Raw genomic sequence first — 21682 nt, 5'->3', positions numbered from 1 at the left:
AGTGGCCCAAGGTCTACCTAGTCTCAGGGTTAAGAGTTGGCCTTAGCGCCAATAAATTACTACTTTGCAACATGAACTGTTAAATTAGTTTACACGTTACTACATTTCCAGATTCCTCTGAACTTTGTCTCCCAGGCTTACCATCAATGAAAGGTGAAAACACACAAGAATACACTGAAGTGTTTTATTTTTCAGTTTCCAATAAGATATTTTCAATAGTCTACATGGAGGCAAGATGTTTTCACATCATCTGACCTTCTAATCCACACTCATCCTTGTCCAGGTTGTATGATACACACATTTTAGATTTTCAGAAAAAATATGAATAAACCTCTTGACAAAGATCAGTTGTCGTGATTGCTTTATGAAATACTGAACACAGCAGACAAACCAGCGATCAAAACACGGAAAACAAGAAGACAATTCTTAGTGTAAGTGTAATATTGAAATAGAAAATATACAGTAAGATTTCTTATGAAGTCTCTCTTTTTTTACAAGGCAGAAAACACCAGGAGAAATGACATCCACATGAACCTCATATTGACTGACTGCGAGTGGTTTTGTGAGTTTGGAGTACGGAGGAAATGCGAACGACATGATGAGGTCACTGAAGGTTGGAGTTTTCTAAAGTATATATATATATACACAGGATCAAAACATTATTATGAACATTTAAAAGAAGACAGGACACTAAAATCACGAGCCCATCAGCAGCTCGTCCATCACGAACAGAAACAATCCCGTCTCACTGATAATACAAAGGCTCATCGACAAACAACTTTACATTTCAGAACTTTTAAATATTGATTACTGACATTGTTTATGCACAGTTTTTACGATCATAAAGTTGATTAAGGCCACGCAGTTAAAGTACACTGTTTGCATATTGTTTTGTAGCTATTCCTTTTTAAAAAAGCAGTTAATGCTGCTCCGTACTGAGGACATGTATGGTGCAAAAAGGAAAATGTCCTTTAGTAAATGTCTGGCAGCTGGCTGTATGTCCTGTCCCAGTATCCGCTGCAAAAGAGCCAGTCCTGGGAGCTGGTGTGTGGGTTCTGCCCCTGCTGAAACCACCTGAAAACACAGCAGAGACGCATTAGCATTCAGTTTATGCTCCGATCAAACCAAAATGACACCAGCCAGATGATCAGAACCAACACAAATCAGAGAAAGCGAGGGAGGAAGGTCAGGCATGCTTCAACACAAGGTTGTGGGTAATTTGCATGGAAGTCGTCTCTACAGGTTGTTTACTTTATTTGTTAAACATTTAATTTCTTCTATATTAAAGCAAGAAGGGACATGATTTTTTTTGGGGGGGGGGATAGGTCTCCTGTGGTGTTTTATTCCAGGAAGTGGAGCTGCCATGCTGGTTGAGAGCAGATTAATCACATTGTCTCCAAACTGATTCTGTCATCAGTGATTCTCACATCTTAAAAAAGACAGCGGGAGGATAAAACGTGTTCGGTCATGAGATCACATCACACCACACCACACGTTTCAGGCACATCATTCAAGCAGCTCTAACCTTGGACCCAGGGCAGGACTCCTTCACATCACAGCGAGGATGTGACAGAAAAACGAGACAGATGAAGATAAAAGCTCAAGTCAGCTCGAGTATTTCAGAACAACAAAGTAAAGGCATAAACTGTATATTTAGACACAAAGAAGATTTAATACACTTAAATTACAGCTAACCTAAGATTTGTACCACTCTCATGTCTGTATGGTCAATATGAAGCTACCGACAACTGCTAGTTAGCTTAGCTGAAAATGGGGAAACTGCTAACTTGACCCTGTTCAAAGGGTACAAATATTTAAATGTCAGCTCCTCTCGAGCTGTCTAATTAACATATTTATCATTTATATTGATAAATAAATAAATAAATAAATAAATATTATAAAAATAAACCTGACTGCTGGTGAGCTGTTTATCCCTGTCTCCAGTGTTTGAGCAGAGCTAAGCTAACTAGCTGCTAGCCAGCTAGCTTTACATTCAGTACCAAACAATTCCTTATAAAACAGAGATAACATTTAGGTACAATGAAAACTGAATATTAAGTAGATAAAAAAAAACACAACTCTAGCAAATCTAACAGGACAATCTGAGCAGACAATGTTCACACTTTAATAAAGAAATAGGGAAATACACAAAGGGTTTTCTAGCTGAGAATGAGATGAGAAAATTGATACCACTCTCATGTCTGCATGGTCAATGCCAGTTAGCTTGGCTACAAATGGGGATACAGCTAGCTTGACCGTTTTCCGTAAACAAAATCCACCTCTAAAACTAAAACTAATTGACTTATTCATATTGATAAATAAGTAAATATAATTAGAAAGAAACCTGACTGCTGGCTAGATGTCTATCCCTGTCTCCGGTGTTTGAGCAGTGCTAAGCTAACCAGTGCTAAGTTGTATTTTTTTTGTTTATTAAGGAAAGCATGTGTAAAAAACCTCCCAGCTGATCTCACCTCGTCTTCCACTCTTCATCAGATTTGGAGCGGTTTTTACGAGCAGCTCTCTGTTTCTCCTCGAGCCTTTTCTTCTCCTCGCTGGCGAGGTCTGTTTGAAACATACCATTGTGGAGATTCAGATGCAGTGAGGGTATTTTTTTTATTTATTCTCAGTGTCACAACTTTACGAACGATCATTACCGATGTCACCGTTCTCCATGGCTCGTATATCAGGTCTCAGCCTGCAGTCGGTCGGAGGAATGACTCCCTCCATCTCCTCACGCATCTCGTTGAGTTGCATCGCAAAGTTGGTGAAGCTGTACATCTGCAGTTAAACATAACAGAACAGTTCAAACACATCCTGATTTTGAGACCACGCTCCAATGTTCGCTTGTTAGTCGGTCAGACCTGGGCAGAGTTGGCCGGTCTGGGTGCGATCCTCCACAGCAGCTGGCTGCCGGGAATCACCTCCACAGTGTCTGTAGCCGGAGAGGGAACCTCCTCCTGAGCCTCACTGCTCCCCTGAACACCACAAACAGAAATCATGCTGCACTGAAGCCATGAAATCACATTATTCACACGCTGAATCAATTAAAAACCTCATCAGTTCATACCGCTTTGCTGCCTTTCTTCTCTTCCGCCCCCCTCTTGTCGCTTTTCTTATGCGCCTCGAATCCAGCAGGGTCAACGACGTACAGGCACTCAGTCCACTTCCCGTAGAGAGCGCACAGCTTCTTTTTGCTGCGGGAAAAGTTCGGTCAGTTTCAACTTCAGAGCTTCGACGGATAAAACGTTCCGGTGCTTCCGCTTAGATGGATAATGAAAGCCCATCAAAACAAAAGAAAAGGCACTTTCGTGTGTGGCGACACGCTGGTACATTGTTCAACAGTCAAATTCAGCCAAACAAAACATTCATCAAATTAAACATCGTGCTGAGAGAAGAAACAAACATTCCTACTTCTCCTTTTTCTTCATATCTCATGCTACATGTTCGGTATTGTCTCGTGGTCAGACACTGACTTGTGTCCAGTCATTCACGCTGAGTCATTGGCCCTGTTGTGTCAGTGACGGCTTGTATTATTTGATTCAACCATCTGCTCTGCTTTGTTGTTTTGTCTTCTTCAGAGACATTTAAGGAGTAAAAATAACAAAACAGAAAGTAAAGTCATCGCATAATTGAATTTAATTCATTCATTTTTCCCCCCTTGCCCTGTAGAGAGTCTGTGCACGCCACTGCTTTGTGTTTGTCAGCGTCTCCATGGGGATTGACGCGGCGTGACTGACAGAAAAAATCAACTCGGCAGATTTTAGAGAACCTTTTCTTCCCGAACTTAACTTTGTATGATTAAATAACTGTGTCCACTATTTCCCATCAGCATTCAAGACAAGAATAGTAAAAGTTACTTTGACTTTTCTTTCAGTTTTAAACGTACCTTTTATCCAGAATATACCCTTCCACCTTGTGCAGTTCTTTGCCAAAAAGGCCGCACGGTTTGAAATTCAGGCAGCACCTTTCACCAGTTCTGAGTGAAAACAGGAGAAAAACAGCACATTATCCTCTCACTCACTCTCTGCTGGCTGACTCAAGCAGGACTTCCTCATCTGCTCTGTCCATTTTCCTTCTTGCTGCTCAAACTTCCTCAAAGTATTTGCAACAACTATGTCGGGCTTCTTCTACTAGATAAATGTCCAGTGTATATTTTCTCCTCTTACTTGTGGTTGATCACCTCCACATTTCCATACTGCTCGATCCACAGCTGGCCCACGATGATGTTGTGGACGCAACATGTAGGGTTTGTCCATGTGTAGGCTTCATTGTGCCTGGAGACAAAACGAGGACTGTGGTGTGAACTCTGAAATACCTTGAGTGACATCACACGAGTCAGTGCGGTCGGGTCTGAAGACTACAAGCTATGAAAAGAAAATGAAAAGATCTGGCGGTGTGGAGTTAGGAGGAAGTGTGCTGACCAGACGTCTGTAGCCCACTTCTCATTTCTGTTTGAGGCTCGCAGCTCGAGGTTATCATCAGCTGAACACACCTGAACCTATGACAGAACTCTCTGTGGCTGCATTCTGGGTAATGTAGGCACCACAATGTGTTGAATAAAAAGACAAGATCTGGTCCTACTGCTTCTCCTATTACATATATTACTATATTTTTCTGCTAGAAGTTCTTACTTGGGCAGCTCCAGCGTGATGATGCCTTTCGGGTCCGCTTCCACACTCTTGCCCCAGAACTTGAGCTTGGGGTAGATGGATCCATGAAACACAAAGTCTTTTTCCAGGCCTTCAGCGTGGAAGGCGCTGACCGGAGGGTGGTGGCTCACCTGCTCCGATATGAGCCTGAAGCCCAGATCCTCCCTGGGACGAGCGGGGAGACGGGAAGGTGGGGAACGTTAGAGGATGAACAAAAACACAGCTGGGATGAATTAAAGGAGACATATTATGCTTTTTCATTTGTTTAATAGAGGTTCTGGCATGTAGAAAAAGTATTAAAAGTCCGCACCAACAGAAGCTCCTCTCTCCCACAGAAAACACTGCTCCTGAAACGCCTCGTCAGTAGTCCCACCTTTAATTCTGTGACTTTATGACATCACACTACGTCATCATGTCAGACATTTGCATAATTTATGCCTAGTAGCCACTTTGTCACGTAGGAATTGATTAGGCACAGCTGCTCTGTTGTTTTTAGCGCTTCTAGCTCAGGCGTGTGTGAGCTGACCAATCAGAGCAGACTATTCTTAAAGAGACAGGAGCTAAAACAGAGCGCTTCAGACGGAGGGGGAGTAGAGAGCTGCAGCACTGGACAGAAAGAGAAAACTGATGTGTTTTTTTTAGCATTAAAGCAGGTAAACCTGTTCTAGTAGCAGCCCAGCTTTATAATCCAGCTTACCTGACCAGTTCATAGGTTTCTCCCAGCAGAGGGTTGAAGGGTTTCCCCGTCCGCTCCCACTGGGAGGCCACAGCCGACACCGCGAACGCAGCCACACACTGCCAACAGCCGATAAACACACATTCAAATCATACACACTAAACTCAAAAGATACACTGCGGTTACAATATGGCTGCATTTAAGGCAATTTAAGTCATTTTGCAGGATGTTACAATGCTGATTACCTTCATCCTCTCAATGGAGTCTGAGGAGGTGTTGGCCCGGTGGATGAGATAAGTGTGTTCCATGTACTCTGTCAGACGCTGCAAAAAGCTGAGCGGCTCGTTGAAAATCACCGGCATTGTTATCTTGGAGAGCTCCTAAAAAAAAGACATCGAGAGGGAAAGAGGGACCGGGTTTCATTACAGAGAGAAAAAATAAGTCGCACAGGATTCCTTCGAGAGTGAAGCCTCATGTTCATGGTGAGGGTCGAAAAGGCCTCTGGGAATACTGGTCTTCAAACATCTTGTAAACATGCCAAGTGAATAAATGTCAATGTAGTGTTTCCTCTACTGTGAAATGTAATGTTCAAATATAAGATTAATAGGATTTATACGTTTTCCACATTCCATATGAGGATTATGAGCTTCAGCTCTTTCTAATCTGCAAGTACAGAAACGTACACAGTTATACTCCACAAGCTGCTCAGCACATTTCACTTATATTTTCCGTTTTTGGTCTCTACCATCTCCTGATGGAAATATTTGGCTCTTTAGCTGCTAAAGGCTTCATTATGTTCACCTGCTAGTTGCTAACTGTATCTGTCGGCTGTTTGGTGCTGAGCAGGTAATATACAGAGGATTTATACCTGGTGCCTACATTACCCACAATGCCACTTAGCCACTGAGTGACATCACTGGAGGCAGTTTATCAGATTACATGCAGTTTCCTCTGGAGCCACAAAAGGCTTTATACTACTTTTTTCACACATGCAGTTGTACTCCCCAACACCTGTAAACACACTTTAATGTGTATAATTGGTGGTGCTACCCTTTAATCACCAATTTTGGGGGATATCCTGAGGGGGACAGGGATGTCTGGACCAAGTTTCATGGCAATTTATTTGAAAGCTGATAAAACGACAATGAACATCATCTATTCTCACCATCCCAATGCAGTTCCTCAGGATGCTCCAGATACTGAAGTCATTTCTTGAAAACATCGGTGCAGGTAAGCTGGATCTGAAATAACAAACACAAAACCACACACGCATTAACAACACAGTTGGATTAAGATGTGTATAATGCATTGACCTTGTCTCCCGGCTCTAAAAAAGAGACACTTTTCATTAGGGTTAATGTATCAGACATATAATAGCTGCAGGCATCATATCTTATTCAAGTGAATATTGTCAACAAAAGCCTGAAATGTATTGTGTGACAAACTGGAACAAAGCCCAGAGAGACAATCAACACCGGTATCAAAGGTGGTCAGCAGCACTAGAATCATCCATTAGCGGCACTTACAGAAATACTTTGTGATCTAACAGCGAAGCCCCCGGGTCAAACCGTCTTCCTTCAGTTAAACAGGTCTGTGTTTCGGATAATATATTTAAAATTGCAGAAAATAGCATATGCCAGGGGTTGATATGATAATGATTGAATTAAAAAAACATGCAAATAGTCTGAACTGCACCCCAAAGCTGCCTGGAGGGATAAGCCAGCATGGGATAATAGTGCAGGCTGATTATTGCATTGCACTGTGACCTTATCAATATTTAACAGCTGAGTTCTTTCAATACAACTCTTTCTTTTCTTTTACCTGAGCGGGCCTGACTCTAAATTATTCACACTATGAAGTGGAAAGACCTGAGGGAGGACACGAAAATACAAAAACAAAGATCATTGAGAAAACAGGCCGAGCAGGTCGGGGGAACAGACACGGCCTGACGCCAATATCTGGGTTACGTTACAGCGAGAAAGAAACTGCAACAATAACGGTGTGACACGAGGAGATGAGCCTTTTGTCGAGTTTGTGTACTCGTGATGAGGATAAAAGCACGAAGGGGGGGGGGGGGGGGGGGGGGTCAGCGGTCCATTTGGAAAAAGCACCGCTGCTGCTGACCTGTGCTTTGTGATCCCGTTGGGTTGAGCCCCGTCCTTGTCGCCATGGTGATCCTCCTGCAACATGCTGGTGGGGCTGCTGCAAGGGCTGCTTAACATGACAGAGCCTTCGTCCTCCTCCTCGTCCTCGTCAAAGGAACGGCTGGCCACCGTCTCGAAGCCACTCAGGGAGAGCTCAGAGTCCGATTCTGTCGGGGGGGCGGACACACGGAGATAACTCAGTGTGGTTCACTACGTTTCTGGTCAATGTTCAAACTGATAGTAGAAGAAAACGACTGTATTTCAGTATTCAGTGTGTTGTCGTGTGATAAATAAAATTTATCAGGATATATCAGTACCGGTGATACATGACAAGAAATTTTAGACATGAGATGCGTGAATGTTTTGAGGTGATGTAAAATGTATCTTGGTCTGTATTCTTAAAAAAATTAAAAAATAAATCTGTAGGGACACTTTATAACACTTATATGATAATATAATAATAATGTGTTACAAAGTGCCTCACAATAAACACAAAAACTCAATGATAATGGTAATAAAAGAGAAATAAAAATAATAAGAACGGATGATTAAAACCACAATAACACCAAAACAAAAAGTTTAAAAAGCAAAGGGTACATTCAAATAGAGCCATGCAAGAGTGCAAGTGCAATGTCAAGCATGAAGTACAGTGTAATTAAATGTTAAAAATACGTCTTTAAAAGTGATTTAAAAGAGGAAACTGATGTCACCTCAGGCAGCAAAATAATCATTTCAATGTTAACTAACAAAGAAATGCTTTATAAACCGTTTAGCTATTGTGAAAGTGTGTAAACATCACCTGCAACCTAACAAAGGCGATCCAAATGTTTATAGATCAACTACACGGTATCTATTAATCATTTACAAAGTATTACAAACATCAGCTGCAACTTAACAATAAACACTTGCTTCATAAATAGTTTATAAAGTATTTCATCGTTTCATTTTTCTCAGTCCTACTTTGAAAGTATTCAATTTCATTTGTAGTGGACTAGAAAAAAAAATCAATAAAATATTATTCACAAAAAAATATATTCACAATCGTACTCTGCAACAATGAACGCACATCTCCAGTGCAGATCTACGTATACTAGCATTTTATTTATATTCAGCCCAACACTTCAAATAAGTTGTGAAGACACTAAAATCAAAGCCAAATTTTCCGTCCTGTAGCCGAGCGTCATCAAATGTTACTCCACCATGCAGGTAATCCACACCAAACACACTCATTCACGTGAAAAGCCTTCAAGTTATTTCAACACAACCAGACGACACTCGTCGCTTACGTCACGCTTGATGAGCGGCAAAAAACATACCGAAGACATTCGCCGGCGGGTAAAAGTGTTCCAGTGTCCTACGGGTGAATGACAGAGCGGCCGGTGTGAGCGAGGAGCTTGTCACTGAATCTCCTGCGTCTCCCGAGCGCGCGTGATCGCTTGTCAACTCACCAGACACGGCGTCGTGGAACTCATCCTCGCTGAGGGCGCTGCGCGGCGAAGATCCCTTGACGACGGATTGCTCAAGTTCGTGGTGCTCCGTGGCGAGAGTCTGCAGCGCTTCCGAGAGGATCTTATTCTTCTCCACTTCCTGCTCCAATTTCACACTGCGCACCTGAGCTCAGCCACACACAAACAAACACACACAAACACACACACACACACACACACACACAGTTAGAGACTATTCACTCTTGGAAAACACAAACCAACATACATTTTCTCAAATAAGTGTTTCCATAGCTACTGACAATTTATTCTCCCTCATCACAAAGAGAAGACAGATGTGCGTGACTACGGGACCGGCTGTGATGGCAGAGGGTCGGCAAATAAACAGCCTGTTGACTGACTGATCCACCCCTCTGCGCCATCCTCTCATTATCAGACCCACGGACAGAGAGAGAGACGGGGACGGGGCTGACAGGGACGAGCTGTGTTTGTCTGTAATGGAGGACAGCTGCCTCACTGCCGCCTCCTCAGATGGCCTGCTGGAGAACATGACTCCCGTGGACGAGAGGGGATCAAATGACGGGGAGTGGACTCGGATACGAACCATCATGGAGGAGCTGCTTCCAACACGAGACGTCGGTGTTGATAATATGAAAGTCGCTCATTAATCAGCCGAAACGTTTCCCTTGTTATTTCTGCTGATGGTCTGAGACCACACAAGAGGCAGTGTTTGACTTTGGACTGTCAGAGAAACATCGACACGATGATAACCAGGACCAGAGCAGGGGAGGTGAAGCTGGTATAAGTGCTGTATAATAACAGACTACAGACACTCCATCACTTTAAAGAGGAAATTCCCGCTGCTTGACCCCCGACACAGTCGGTGCAGAGCAGCGATGCAGGAGCTGGAAGTGAGTCAGTATGTTTCCCCTCTGCAGCTTCATTCAGAGCGTATAGCATAATGTGCATACAGTGCACGTTTGAGTTATTCCTATTGAGGCCCGGGCCTATTCATGTTTGGAGCTCTGAGATCCTGCGCAGCCTTTTATCGCGCGCTCTGCCTCTGCAGATCGCAGTTCAAAAGGCTGCACAGCTGAGCGATCGAGGCCCTGCACAGGTGTGAGCCCTGAATGCTGAAAGCACTGGACTGGCTGTTAGACTCAGAACATTCAAATGGGTTTTGGCAGCTGCTGGGCGCACGAGCAGCGGCGGCTCCCTTCTGTAGTTCCCAGAGAAATTTGAGAGAAAAGTTGTGTTTGGTATTTGAGAACTTGTTCGGCCACGTTAGCTGCAGATTCTTTGTTTCAGATGCGGAAAACGACAGTCGTCAGAACGGCATGTATAAATAATGTGTGCGTTATCTTTCTATCTACATATTCAACAACTCAATCACTGCACTCAAACGCTGCCGTGCATCAAAAGCAGCAGCGCTGCTATATATCAGTTTCAACAATGAGCAGCCAGCAGTGATGACTGACGTTCAGATCGTAGTCTGGCTCAGGAAGTGTTGGAAATAAATCAGCAGGAGTGATTTCTGGCAACAGTAAGTGTTTAACCATGATCCAAAACTCTCAACAACTCACCTGCCGGATGAATTTTGATTACATTTTGTTCATTGTCCCCCAAAGGATGAATCCGCATTACTTTATAGAGTTGCTAAGTACAGCCTGCAGAGAGTTGCTTTCACGGCAGTAGACTCTCGGGCTTGCTTTGCCATTTTTGCATCAATATGAGGCGATATCTTAATTTGTCAGGCAGGGCACAAAATAAGCACCAAACGCCGTCCAAACATCGTTAAGATATGCACATGGCTGGTAGATTTTCTTTCAATAACCAGAAAAATTATGTTAATCTAACGTGGCTGGTAAAATTTGTTCATTTCACATTCACTAGCATTTGGTTGGAGGGCAAAAATCAGCTGAATTAGCCCAAAACAGCAATTCTTGTCCGGTTGTTTAACCCATAAACACTCAATTGAGAAAATGCACCGTATCACAACAACATCGTTATCATAATGGTGAACACTGGTGGACTCGGGGGTGATCGCCCCTCTTGGATGCCCTCCCAGTGGACAAAACATGGTGAAGTGCCCTCTCCTCACTTCAGCTTCCTCCCCGCTGGTGCCCCTTTTATCTTATTAAGATCCTGAGTCCGCCACTGATTGTAAAAGTGAATCCTGTTAATGAGGATTTTATGCATACTGTCTTTCTTTTTGAGCACTGTTTGTCTGCTGCTGTGTCTGACAGCAACTTAACCACAGCGCTGCTGGGCTTGAGGTCAGTGTAGTGAAGTAACCTGTGGTTTACCTGAACGAGCTTTGAGTTTACGAACCATTCAGAACTTTTCACACAAGAACAAGAAGTGTGAAAAGTTCCCTCCTGCAGAAGTGGAGATGCAGAGATGGTGTTTAGTCGAGTGCTATATACATTACGGTTTTCATTATTACAGACTTCACGTATAGGCTTTGACAGGTGTTATGAGCTATAAGCGCTGCGTCTATTTTCCTTCCTGGAGGGACGTAATCGGTTCACCGAATCCTTCCATTATAATCAAATCCATTGAATCTCACACAAAGAAAACCCATCTGACAGCTTATAATCACCGCACGCCACCGAGCTGCTTTCAAAAGACGGTGTGAATTGTGCCGCCACTTTCTCATGAAACACTTTTTGTTTTTACATGTTATTCTTAAAAAACACCATCAGTACATACCTGAGGGTCACATGCTGTTGATTACAGTATTTCTAGTCTGCAGGTTTCTCAGATCACAAAGAAATATATTTTCTTTCTCAGCCCTCACTTGAAAAAAGCATCGGCCTCTGCAGATCTGGCAGAACGATCGCAGATATAAGAACAAACCTTTGAGTTGAGTCATTTGAGGGAACTTACACAATAACCTGTGTTCTGCTAACAGCTGTGGACTGTAAAATGCTGATAATCGATGGTGTGATAGATTAAAACTTTACTAGGGGCTGCTAACGATCCAGGGGAAGCCGACACTCACCCCTTCCTGTCTGGAGAAGAAGCCGAGACAGACACTGAGACTGGAACTGGTCTCGCTGGACAACTCCTGGATTTCTTGCATCTTCTGCAGAACCTCAGACGGAAACCCTGAGGGGGAAGAAACACGCCGATGAAGGACCACTCGCACAAAGTAATGACCGGGATGAAAAAGTCAAACAAGCTGCTGATAAAACACAAATAAATAACATGGCGTACTTTTTCATGCATAGGCACAGCAAACCTCTAATGACGGAGACAGATGGTGCAGAGTCTTAATTATAAGGATTTCAGGCATCGTTCCTTCAGTACTATGTATTAAATCTGCTTGATGGTGCTTGTAATTTTAATTATACAGCACAGTTCTCATTTCCACTCTTGAATGGTTCATAACTGTGAGTTTTCTCCTCTAAGTGTGTTAGAAAACATGTCAAAACTAAAGTACTGAATTGAGATGAAAACAGAAGTTTTACTTCCTGCCAGCCCGTCAGTTTGCAGCATGGCCAAGAAAGCCGCCACCTCCTCTTCTAGTTTCTTGTGGCTGGCCTCGGCCGCCTGGAGAGAGGAGAGGAGATGGCACGTAAACAACAGCAGCGCCGGGTGGGAGGACCGGGGGCTTTCTAGTGCAGGGTAAAACACTCATTACGCTGACGTGCTAATTATGGATTGTCTTGTTTACAGCCACCTGTAGTGAGTCTGTGAGCTGCCCGAGCGACATCACTTCCTCTTCCTCCTCCTCTTCGCTGCCCTGCTCTTGGGAGCAGTAGTGTGTGCTGAAAGCCGAGTGCTCCTCCAGAGCGTCCAGCCAGGCCTGGAAGACGGGAACAGATTTTTCTCAGATTGGTCATGAAAGTCAAACACTGATTTATTCAACACAGCATGCCCCGGGAATTATAAGCCTCTGTCCCTGATCTGAGAGGCTCAAAGTCTCCACGTCCTAGATAGCAAAACTTGATCAGGATAGGATGAAACTTTATTAATCCGCCGGAGGGTAAATTTAATTACCAGGTAATATAAAAAACATTATATCAAACCTGGAGCTTGGACCGAGTCTGACTCAAGTCTCATGTCTTGAAGTCAGGTCTCAGGTCTTTGACTCGCCAGTCAAAAAGGACTGTTTTGTAGTTTGTTAGCGCCCAGTTGCACATTAAGTATGTGTCAAAAAGTTCACTGAGAACACTTTAAAACAAAGATGCTACTGTGCAAAAAGCCCCGTGACGAGCTCCTGGTTTTGATCTTAGCACATCTCTGATAAGTTCTCGTTAAAGTCGGGAGCTCTCCTGATCCTGAATGTGACCACGCTGCCTCGTCATTAGTGCTTCAGCTCTTCAGCAGAAAGTACAATGATCAGGCAGCACGGTGCGTAAGGGATCTGACATGAAACTGCTCTACAGAGAGAAAAAAAACAAGGATTACTTGAAGTCGAACTTAATCATGTGTCATGTTAGAAACAGAACCTTAAGTCAGTCCACAGCCCTCAGAGGAAAACTGTAATTAACTCAATGAAGGTTTAACTTCAGTTTCAACACTGTAGGCTGAGCGCACTCTGAGGATTATGAAGCATAGTGTCCCAGCTGTGTTAACAAGACGCCTGCGCCACTATGCATAAATGACAGGCATCGCCACTAAGCTGCAGGACCGCTTACACAAAACATTTTACAACTAAAAAAGCCGCCCCCCTTCAACCATCTTGTTTAAAACTTAATTTATTTATGATGATAAATAAAAATCGACAAATGAAAACATATTAACACGAATCTTAAATATTTGAGAAAGACTCGAATGAGCTCTATTGATGATAAAAGCAGAAGCACACAATAAATGCTATTGGTAATAAGTCAGGATCATTTGCACGGCTGCAGGCAGGAAGATAAGTGATATGCTGATATGAAGAGGAGAATCTACTGAGCCACTCGCTTGCACACATAGACTAATTAATTTGATAATCAAAGGCTAATTTCTCTCTGAATTTATTCTGGTGCCAGCTGTCACAACTGAAAGCGGCTTTAGGTTACGAAAACGTTGCAGGGATCCAACGTTAATTATTCCTGACAGTTTGGCAGAGCCTCAAAAGGCAAAATCTCAACAAACATTACTGCTTTTTCATAATATCAGCGGGACAACAAGTCCAGTCTCCTCAGCTCTTTGCCTTCAGGCCTCTAAGTTGATTCCCACAGCAGATGAGTCAAAGTCTGACAGAGGATAATGGTATTGTTGAAACAGGTGGAGAGTTTAATCCCTTGTTTAACAGAATGTATTAAAGGACCAGTGCGTAGGATTTAGAGGCACCTAGCACTAAGGTGGCAGATTGCAACCCCTCGCCTCACCCTCTAAAGGCCCTCTGAAGAGTCAGCATCTGGTCTTTAGCCTCTCTCGCAGAGGCAGCGTGGTACAGAGGTGGAGCCTGATTGGTTCTCCTGCGTTCATTTGATCACTGATTGGTGCTTCACAGGTGGAAACTGACTAACTTGGACTTTTTTTTTCAATTTCTTTCAATTTTTAGCAACAGAAAACTTTAACAAATTTGTCAAACAAGGCCAGGAGATAATGCGATCTAATAAACACACTTTTCTCGTTGCCTCCGGGTCGTTTTTAGGCGACACTTTGAAGTGATGCACGCTGTCGTCGAAGCACTTGAGGGTAAAAAAGCAGCTATCTTTGGCTCGAATCTGGAAATGAGAACATCAAAAAATAAGTTATGCTCACGCAACACACACATTTAGAAACAATCAGTGTAGTTCATCAATGTTGACTTACCAAACAATGAGCGCCTGTGAGGGACTTGCAGCCTTGTCTCCTGACGTTGGCAGCCGCATCCGACCTTCACACGAGACAGACGGAGGTTATATTTTATTGAGGTCTTTTCTTTCGCGGGCTGGAATCTTTGTTCAGCGGATGTCACATTTTTCAATCGAGGTATTGAAGACACAGTCCCGTTATATTCTGACTCATCCGTCACTTCCTACACTTTTCTAATCAAAAGTACACAAGACTTCAATTTACTGGTGCTGAGATGTTTTCAAATGTCTGATTCGAGGAGCACAGTCAAGCTGAAAGATGGCACCTACTGTTTTGGGTACCAGGATAAAACCCCGTCTTGGAGGACGACCCAGTAGGAGCGCCAGCCAAAGAATCTTGAACTCTGCAGGATGACACAGAGAAAACAATCACAGGTCTGATTTTCACTGATTTCTTTTGTTTATTGTTCAGACTGCTATGACTTTAGTGGCGGCAGAGAGGGAGAGAGAGCAGCACCTTGAGAAATTGGAAAAACATCCACTCGCACTGCATATGAGAACACATCTCAACTGCTGAAGAGGTACAAAAGCTGACACACATACACACACACGAGCGAAGCTGTGTGGGTCTTTTGTCTGACTGATTATCTCAGCAGGTAGTGGGAATGAAGTCATTTTTTTTTTTAGGGTTTCCCAGTATAATTTGGAAGCTGGAATAATTGCCAGGTTTTGACATTTAAATCACTCTCAAATCAGCATCCAGGCAGTAATTACAACTGGGACTGTATCCTGCCGTGGATTCATTAACATTTGGTTTGCCAGTGAGTTTGACAACATCGGGACAAGAGAGCTCTGTGGTGCAGAGAGACGCACTAACAGACAGCACTTGCTCACAGGATTAGTTGTTGTTTTTTGTATCCTTAAAGCTGCTATAATCAATATTCTTCTTTTAATAATGGATCATGTGTTTATTTATATATGTTAGGGGTCGCTACGAGTCATAAACCACATACGTCTGCTGTTCCCCTCAGCTCTGTGGAGCATTTTAGCGTCTTTCAGCCAATTTTTGTTTTCTGTATTGAAACTTTGCTCTTTTTGGCAGCAGCAGGCTGTATTCTCATACTAGTGAGTGTCGCCTTCTGTAGCTTTTAAACTGCAGGGACCTCCTGATGTCTGACCATCAGCACACGAGCTGATGCCTAGAAGGACATGAATCACTTTCCTCTCGGTCTGTGACAGTGATTAAAGCCGCCGACGGCTACACACTCTCTCTCCACCTGGATAATACCTGTCACTGCTAAAGGACTCAGTGATTAAAATCTGTCTCGCCCTAACAGAACATTTCCTCTCCTCTCCTTCAGACCGCCGCTGCATCACCTCATCGTGTTGTGTGTTGTGACAAACAGCGTCGCTGCTGCTGAGAAATCACACTTGAGCCATCATGAATATTAACTCCCTGTCGGTGGCGGAGGAGGAAGTAGGTCCTATCAACCGGGTATTATTTGAACTAGATCTTGGTGATAGTGTAGTTATTGCTGTTTTTATGCTGGATATGCTTTATAAAAACAGCAACTGCTCGCTAACACTTTAGCCACGACCACTAAAAAGGTGATGATCAGTCAATGTTACGATTTTTTATTTCCTTCTGCACAAAGTGGTCAAAAAGGATTAAGCTGACCTTTAGCAACAACAATAGCATTAACTACTGTCATTGCTAGCTTAGGCTCGTATAGCCAGACCGTTCTCCACAGCGGATGCATTTGCATTTCTTTGCAACCAATCACAATCGTCTTGGGCCACATGGTGGCAGGAGAAGCACAGGTGGGATTAATGACATTAATTATGCCTGCATTTTTTAAGGTTATTAGTAACACTGAAGTTTCAATGCGTGCTGTGAAACAATACCGTCTACCGTCACGCCAAATGTCGTTTGTATGGATTCTTCTTCATTTCTTTTTCATGGATTTTTGCACAACAGCCCGCCGTCACTTTATGTTAATGTGCGTGCAGCCGCTCGGTCGAAGCCTGTCGTATCTTACAATGCTGATATGACATCCTCATTGTGCCGCCTGTGAGTCACGGTGCAGGTCACTGGCTCATCATTGTCCCGGTGTTTATCGAAGCAGCAAACTAATCAATGTCCAAATCCAATGTGTAGTTATTCATTCCCCGCCGAACAAGGGTTTCAGATCCATTTCAGCTCTTTCTTTTCAATGACAAAGACTGATTTTCACAGTTATTTTTCAAATTTAAAAGCCTCATTTCTTGTCTTTTTGGCACACGCGCCTGTGATAGTCAGAGATTTATCCTCATTTTTTCCCCTCTGTAATGGAAAGGTTTCTCTCAGCTGCCATAGATAATAACAACCAGACTTTACCTTAAAGAGAAGTCCCTCGTACTTCTTGACATGGCGGGTCATACCCTAAAAGGAACACAGAGGAGAAACATGAAGAAAGTAAAACACAAATCAAAGTAACTTAAGGAGGCCGACTGAGCACTCACTCGATGAGCGTTGCCTTCAAGGACCTGCTTTATTGCTGCATCACTGGCAAGGTCAAACACCGTCTGGCCTGTGAGTTATGGACACACGAGACAAGACAGGCTTTGGTACAAGATATTGGAAAGTTAGTTCACTCAACACTGTAGGAATATTTGGACAATTTTCTTATTGTCAGAAAGAAGTGAATCACAGTCATTCATGACTGCCAATTCTGGCTTTTACCATTCTTGTTTTTGATGCCGGGGCTGGCTCCGCTCCTGAGCAGCTTCAGGGCACACTGCTTCTGGCCTCGATAGGCTGCAGAGTGCAGCGGAGTGTTTCCCAGCAGATCCGTGCAGTTGATGTCTGGAGGCTTTTTCCTGCTGAGCTGCAGCAAAATGCAGAGGAAACAGACAGATGGCTTGTTTGGTCCCAAATGCAGGTCTTTAATATTCTGCTAATAACAGAAGCATGACTCTTTGATTTCTCACTTTTAACTGCAGCGTGCATTTCATGTTTTGAAGAGTCTTTTGGCACATAGTGCAAATTTTTTTTCCTAATGAGGTTTTTCGAGGACAACTGGGATTTAAAGGGCGTAGTCGGCTGTAAGCTTGTCTTGACTTGTGAATGTGAGAGGATATTTGAAAGTATAACTGTCAACTCATGCACCAAAAACACTTGCCATGCCAGTAGTTTTGCAATGCTAATGTGCTCACAGGGATAATGCTAACATGCTGATGTTTACCACTGTGTCCTGATTGGGAAAAAGGGAAAAAGACTTAATTTCTTCCACACCACTGTAACTACAAACATTTTTAGGGAGGTTATTATCAGCTTTGACTGCCGATTCTATACAATCAGTTGATTTGTCCTTCCCCATTCATTCAGATAGGAGCCCGGTCTGCCCCTGGGGCCTTGCCAACATGACAGTTATGTGGCAAAACCTGCCTGAAAGGAATCTGATCAGATATCAGCATCACTAACCAGCTGAGTTAGAGTTGAAAGGTTTCCTTCTCGTGCAGCTTCCAGAAGTTCCTCCTCCAGTTTCCTCTCCTCTGTTCTCTCGGCCGCTGATATCAGTAGATGTATGAGATTAACAAGAAGACACATCAGACGTTTTTTTAGAGTCTATATATAATTTAAACGAATTGTACAAATGAGTATTAAAACATTAAACAGAGATTGTTTCCATGAAATCTCTTAGATGACGATGCGTCTCTCTCACCTTCCAACATGCTTCTGATCTCTGGGTTTTGAGTGACATCTTTGGGAATCTGTGCTGTCCCATTGATGACAGTAGCACATGCATCATAGTGCAGCAGCAGCATGACAACCTCCTGATCAATACGTGATTGATTGATTGATTGATTGATTGATTGATTGATTGATTGAATGGATGAATAAATGCATGCACAAAGCCATACTATCACCAAAGACAGAGTAAGAGTAGAGAAAAACTTAAAAATCTGAGAAGTAAACGAGATATCCAGGTACCTTTCTTCCCGTGAAGGCGGCTTTGTGCAGCGGCGTGTCTCCGATATTATTGGGCAGGTTGACGTCGGCCCCGGCCTGAAGGGTGTAAAAACACAGACGCATCAGCTACAAGCAGTTATTCAAACACTAAAGCAACAATCTTTCACATTTTAAATTGTTTTTTTTACCTTCAACAATTCCTCCACTACATCTTTGTGTCCAAAGTAACAGGCCAAGTGAAGCGGCGTCCATCCCAGGTTGGACTTCTTCTTCCCTGAGAAAACAGTCCTGAGTTACACCACACACTATGACAGATACCATCCCCATGTGTTCCTCACTGTGTGTACCTTTGCAGTTTATGTTGATCTGCGTCTCCTCCCTTATCTTGGACATGAGGAGCCTCTGAATCCCTGGCAGATCTCCATTCCTGGCATATTGCAGGAACTGCTCCTCTGGATCCAGCTCCTCCATGGACCCCTGCAGGGGAATTGCAGAGGAGAAATTGGTTAAATGCATAAAAAAGATGCTTTTTGTTATTTTATTTTATTTCCTGTGAGTCAACTGTAATTAAAGAGAAGCTTTCAGAAGCACACGTGCACCGAGTCTCTGAAAAGAAATCCGCTATAAAGCTATAGGGGGTCGATGCTTATTACTAATCACTTAGAGCTTTCAGCGAAAGGGCATGAAAGCTGGTGAGCCTAAAGGTTTTTCAGTGGCAGCACACTGGGTTTTATCAAGAGGCAACATTTACAAGTAAAACACTCACAAAAATACATGAATATACAGCTTATTTAAAATGTGTGCAGATTTAAAGAGGAACAGGTTCCTGTTTCAGTGTCAAAGCACAATAATATCTTTAAGACGGATGTTGATTTGTTCTTAAAACTTAAAAATATCAAATGAAAGTGACTTCACTAATACTTTATATATAAAATATCGCAAATATGTGTGTTTGGGGGGAAATACATTACTTTGTTTTTGAAGGTATTTGGTCAAAACCTTAAGCATTTTTTCTACCTGACGTTGTACCAACATTTATGGCAATTTATTTGGTAGAGGAAAAGTCAGGGGATCACCAACATCAGTAGGATTCATCCTCTGGGGACCATGAATGACTGAGTCAATCATTTGAACACCTGTTAAAATGTTTCAGTCCGGACTGAAATGTTGACCTACAGCAGCTTGGATAAAAAAAAAAAATCCTAACAAATGTATCAGTATAGGCCGAGATATCACAAGATTTTATGAGTCAATCTCCAGAAACATTAAATCCTACATTTCCCATAATGCACCTGCACAGTGTCTTTTAATAGACCCTCCCTACCTGGTAAACAATGGCCACCTTGTAAAACAGGATTTGAGCTAAAAAAAGATCAAAATCTCGAGCAGAAATAACCCTGATGACATCACCGTGAAAACATCAGGGTTATTACTTCAAGGATTTATTTTTAGTAAACTGAACTTGTGTAAAATCAGCGTAGTTATTAATTAATAAATGCCGTAAATATAGTACTGTGTATTTCTTTTAAGGGCTGATCAATTATTATCTGGTCAAATGGTTAATAGACTCGCTTTTAGTAAAGAAAAAAAACAAAACACCTGGTGATCTTTGAAAAAACCAGAAGGTTGTTTGACTCGTGTGACGAAAGAGTCACAAGAGTCTGTTTGCATCAGACGGAGGAAAAAGCAGCCGTCAACCAGGAGGAGAGAAATCTAAACTGTTACAAGAAGTGGCAGTCAGTCACCAGACCAGCTTTACAGGAAGGAAGCGAGTCCTATCTTTCCCCTTCGTACAGCACAAGTCCACACGACGCTCTGTATCTGCGTTCAAAATGCTGGCGCGTGACGACAGGGAGAGAATACTTGAAGCAATGTTGTGGCATGTCACACGGCTGTGAGGAAGATTAATAAACGCCGTCGAGGAGAGATGACAAATCAGACAGCACTGACAACAAAGCCTCAACTGGCACTGAAACAGGTTTACCTGGGAGTGAGCAGCATGTGACACTAACGGTTACTCAGCCTGTCTTTCTACTGTCGGCTTCAAGCTGTGGGAAACACCTTCAAGACTCTCTATAGACTGCAACTATATGGTGCTGCAGTAAGATCACTTGCAGTGCAGACGGCTATTTTTATGTTAATGTGCCAGTTTGAGTAGTTAGCAGTCACACACAGAGGCAGCCCCCCTCTAAACTGCACATATTGTGTTCATTTTATTAAACTGAGGCCCAAAGGCATCAAATGATCAATCATCTCCCCTCCCATCATCTCATGACCCCTCAGATGTGATCTTGTGACCCTTTGGAGGGGGTGTGACCCACAGTCTGGCAACCACACAGAACATCTGGACAAGCGAAAACATGTCAGCAACATGTCATCTATAACAACAATGGTATTTTATCTCAGAATGAGTTTTGTTACTTCTGATATTTTGATTACATGTAACTTCTGTAGGCCTATTCTTTACTGAAGTTACACTTTAAATGCAGGACTTTAACTTGTAATGGAGTATTTATACATTAATGTAATAGCTATTTGAGTAAAGGACCATATTAGTTAGCTTTTAGCAACATTTGCATTTCCATATTCTGACTTAACAATACATTTAGTCTACACTTTGACATGATGTTTCGATAATATAACTCATCGGACACTTACTGCTCGAACTGGTCCGGTTCTGTGAAGTCGGATCCAGCTGCTCTTGTCTCACGCGGGCCCTCTGTGGGGCTGCATGTGATGTTTTAAGCCCCTCTGAGCCGGACTTCCCCCGGCTGCTGCTGCCCTACTGCAGCACACGCATCACCCGACACATCGCACCGTCACGCACACACCGCACACTCCGCATTTATCGTCCACAACTGTCGTTAGCTGAGTGATGGCGAAATACAGCTGTCTCAGTCTCACCCTCTCTGTCTCTCTCTCACACACACACATACTCTGTTTTCTGTTTACACTGACATCAGCTGATCAGAGCGGAACTCGCCCGGGCATAACGTTTCACGCCTTTCAAAATAAAAGCCCCCGCCGTTATTTCAAACGGAGAATAAAACCAAGCGGGGTGACGTAGAGGTCACGCGC

At 43.0% G+C, this 21682-nt stretch overlaps 1 protein-coding gene across 2 annotated transcripts; it reads right to left on the bottom strand.

Moving 5' to 3' along the window:
• Positions 1–170: 170 nt before the first annotated feature.
• osbpl1a (oxysterol binding protein-like 1A) lies at positions 171–21544 on the bottom strand. Of its 2 annotated transcripts, XM_084354440.1 has the most exons (29): positions 21263–21544; positions 18952–19081; positions 18793–18878; positions 18626–18700; positions 18357–18468; positions 18116–18201; positions 17375–17519; positions 17155–17222; positions 17030–17074; positions 14983–15056; positions 14672–14735; positions 14482–14583; positions 12600–12725; positions 12388–12469; positions 11919–12025; positions 8918–9080; positions 7450–7636; positions 6491–6566; positions 5571–5705; positions 5347–5444; positions 4632–4814; positions 4167–4274; positions 3887–3976; positions 3068–3194; positions 2862–2975; positions 2655–2778; positions 2472–2562; positions 1526–1546; positions 171–1074 (listed from the first exon to the last, which is right to left on the bottom strand). In XM_084354440.1, exons 2-29 carry the CDS (start codon positions 19073–19075, stop codon positions 972–974), a joined length of 2916 nt encoding a protein of 971 aa, XP_084210566.1. In that variant the 5' UTR covers positions 19076–19081; positions 21263–21544; the 3' UTR covers positions 171–971. The 2 variants fall into 2 exon arrangements, with proteins under 2 accessions (XP_084210566.1, XP_084210567.1); XM_084354441.1 differs by lacking the exon at positions 1526–1546.
• Positions 21545–21682: the final 138 nt, after the last annotated feature.

This window comes from Pagrus pagrus, assembly GCF_965226575.1.
Source record: "Pagrus pagrus genome assembly, chromosome: 6".
Taxonomy (NCBI): domain Eukaryota; kingdom Metazoa; phylum Chordata; class Actinopteri; order Spariformes; family Sparidae; genus Pagrus; species Pagrus pagrus.
Note: the sequence above shows the minus strand (reverse complement) of the source record. Positions and strands in the feature narration are given on the sequence as shown.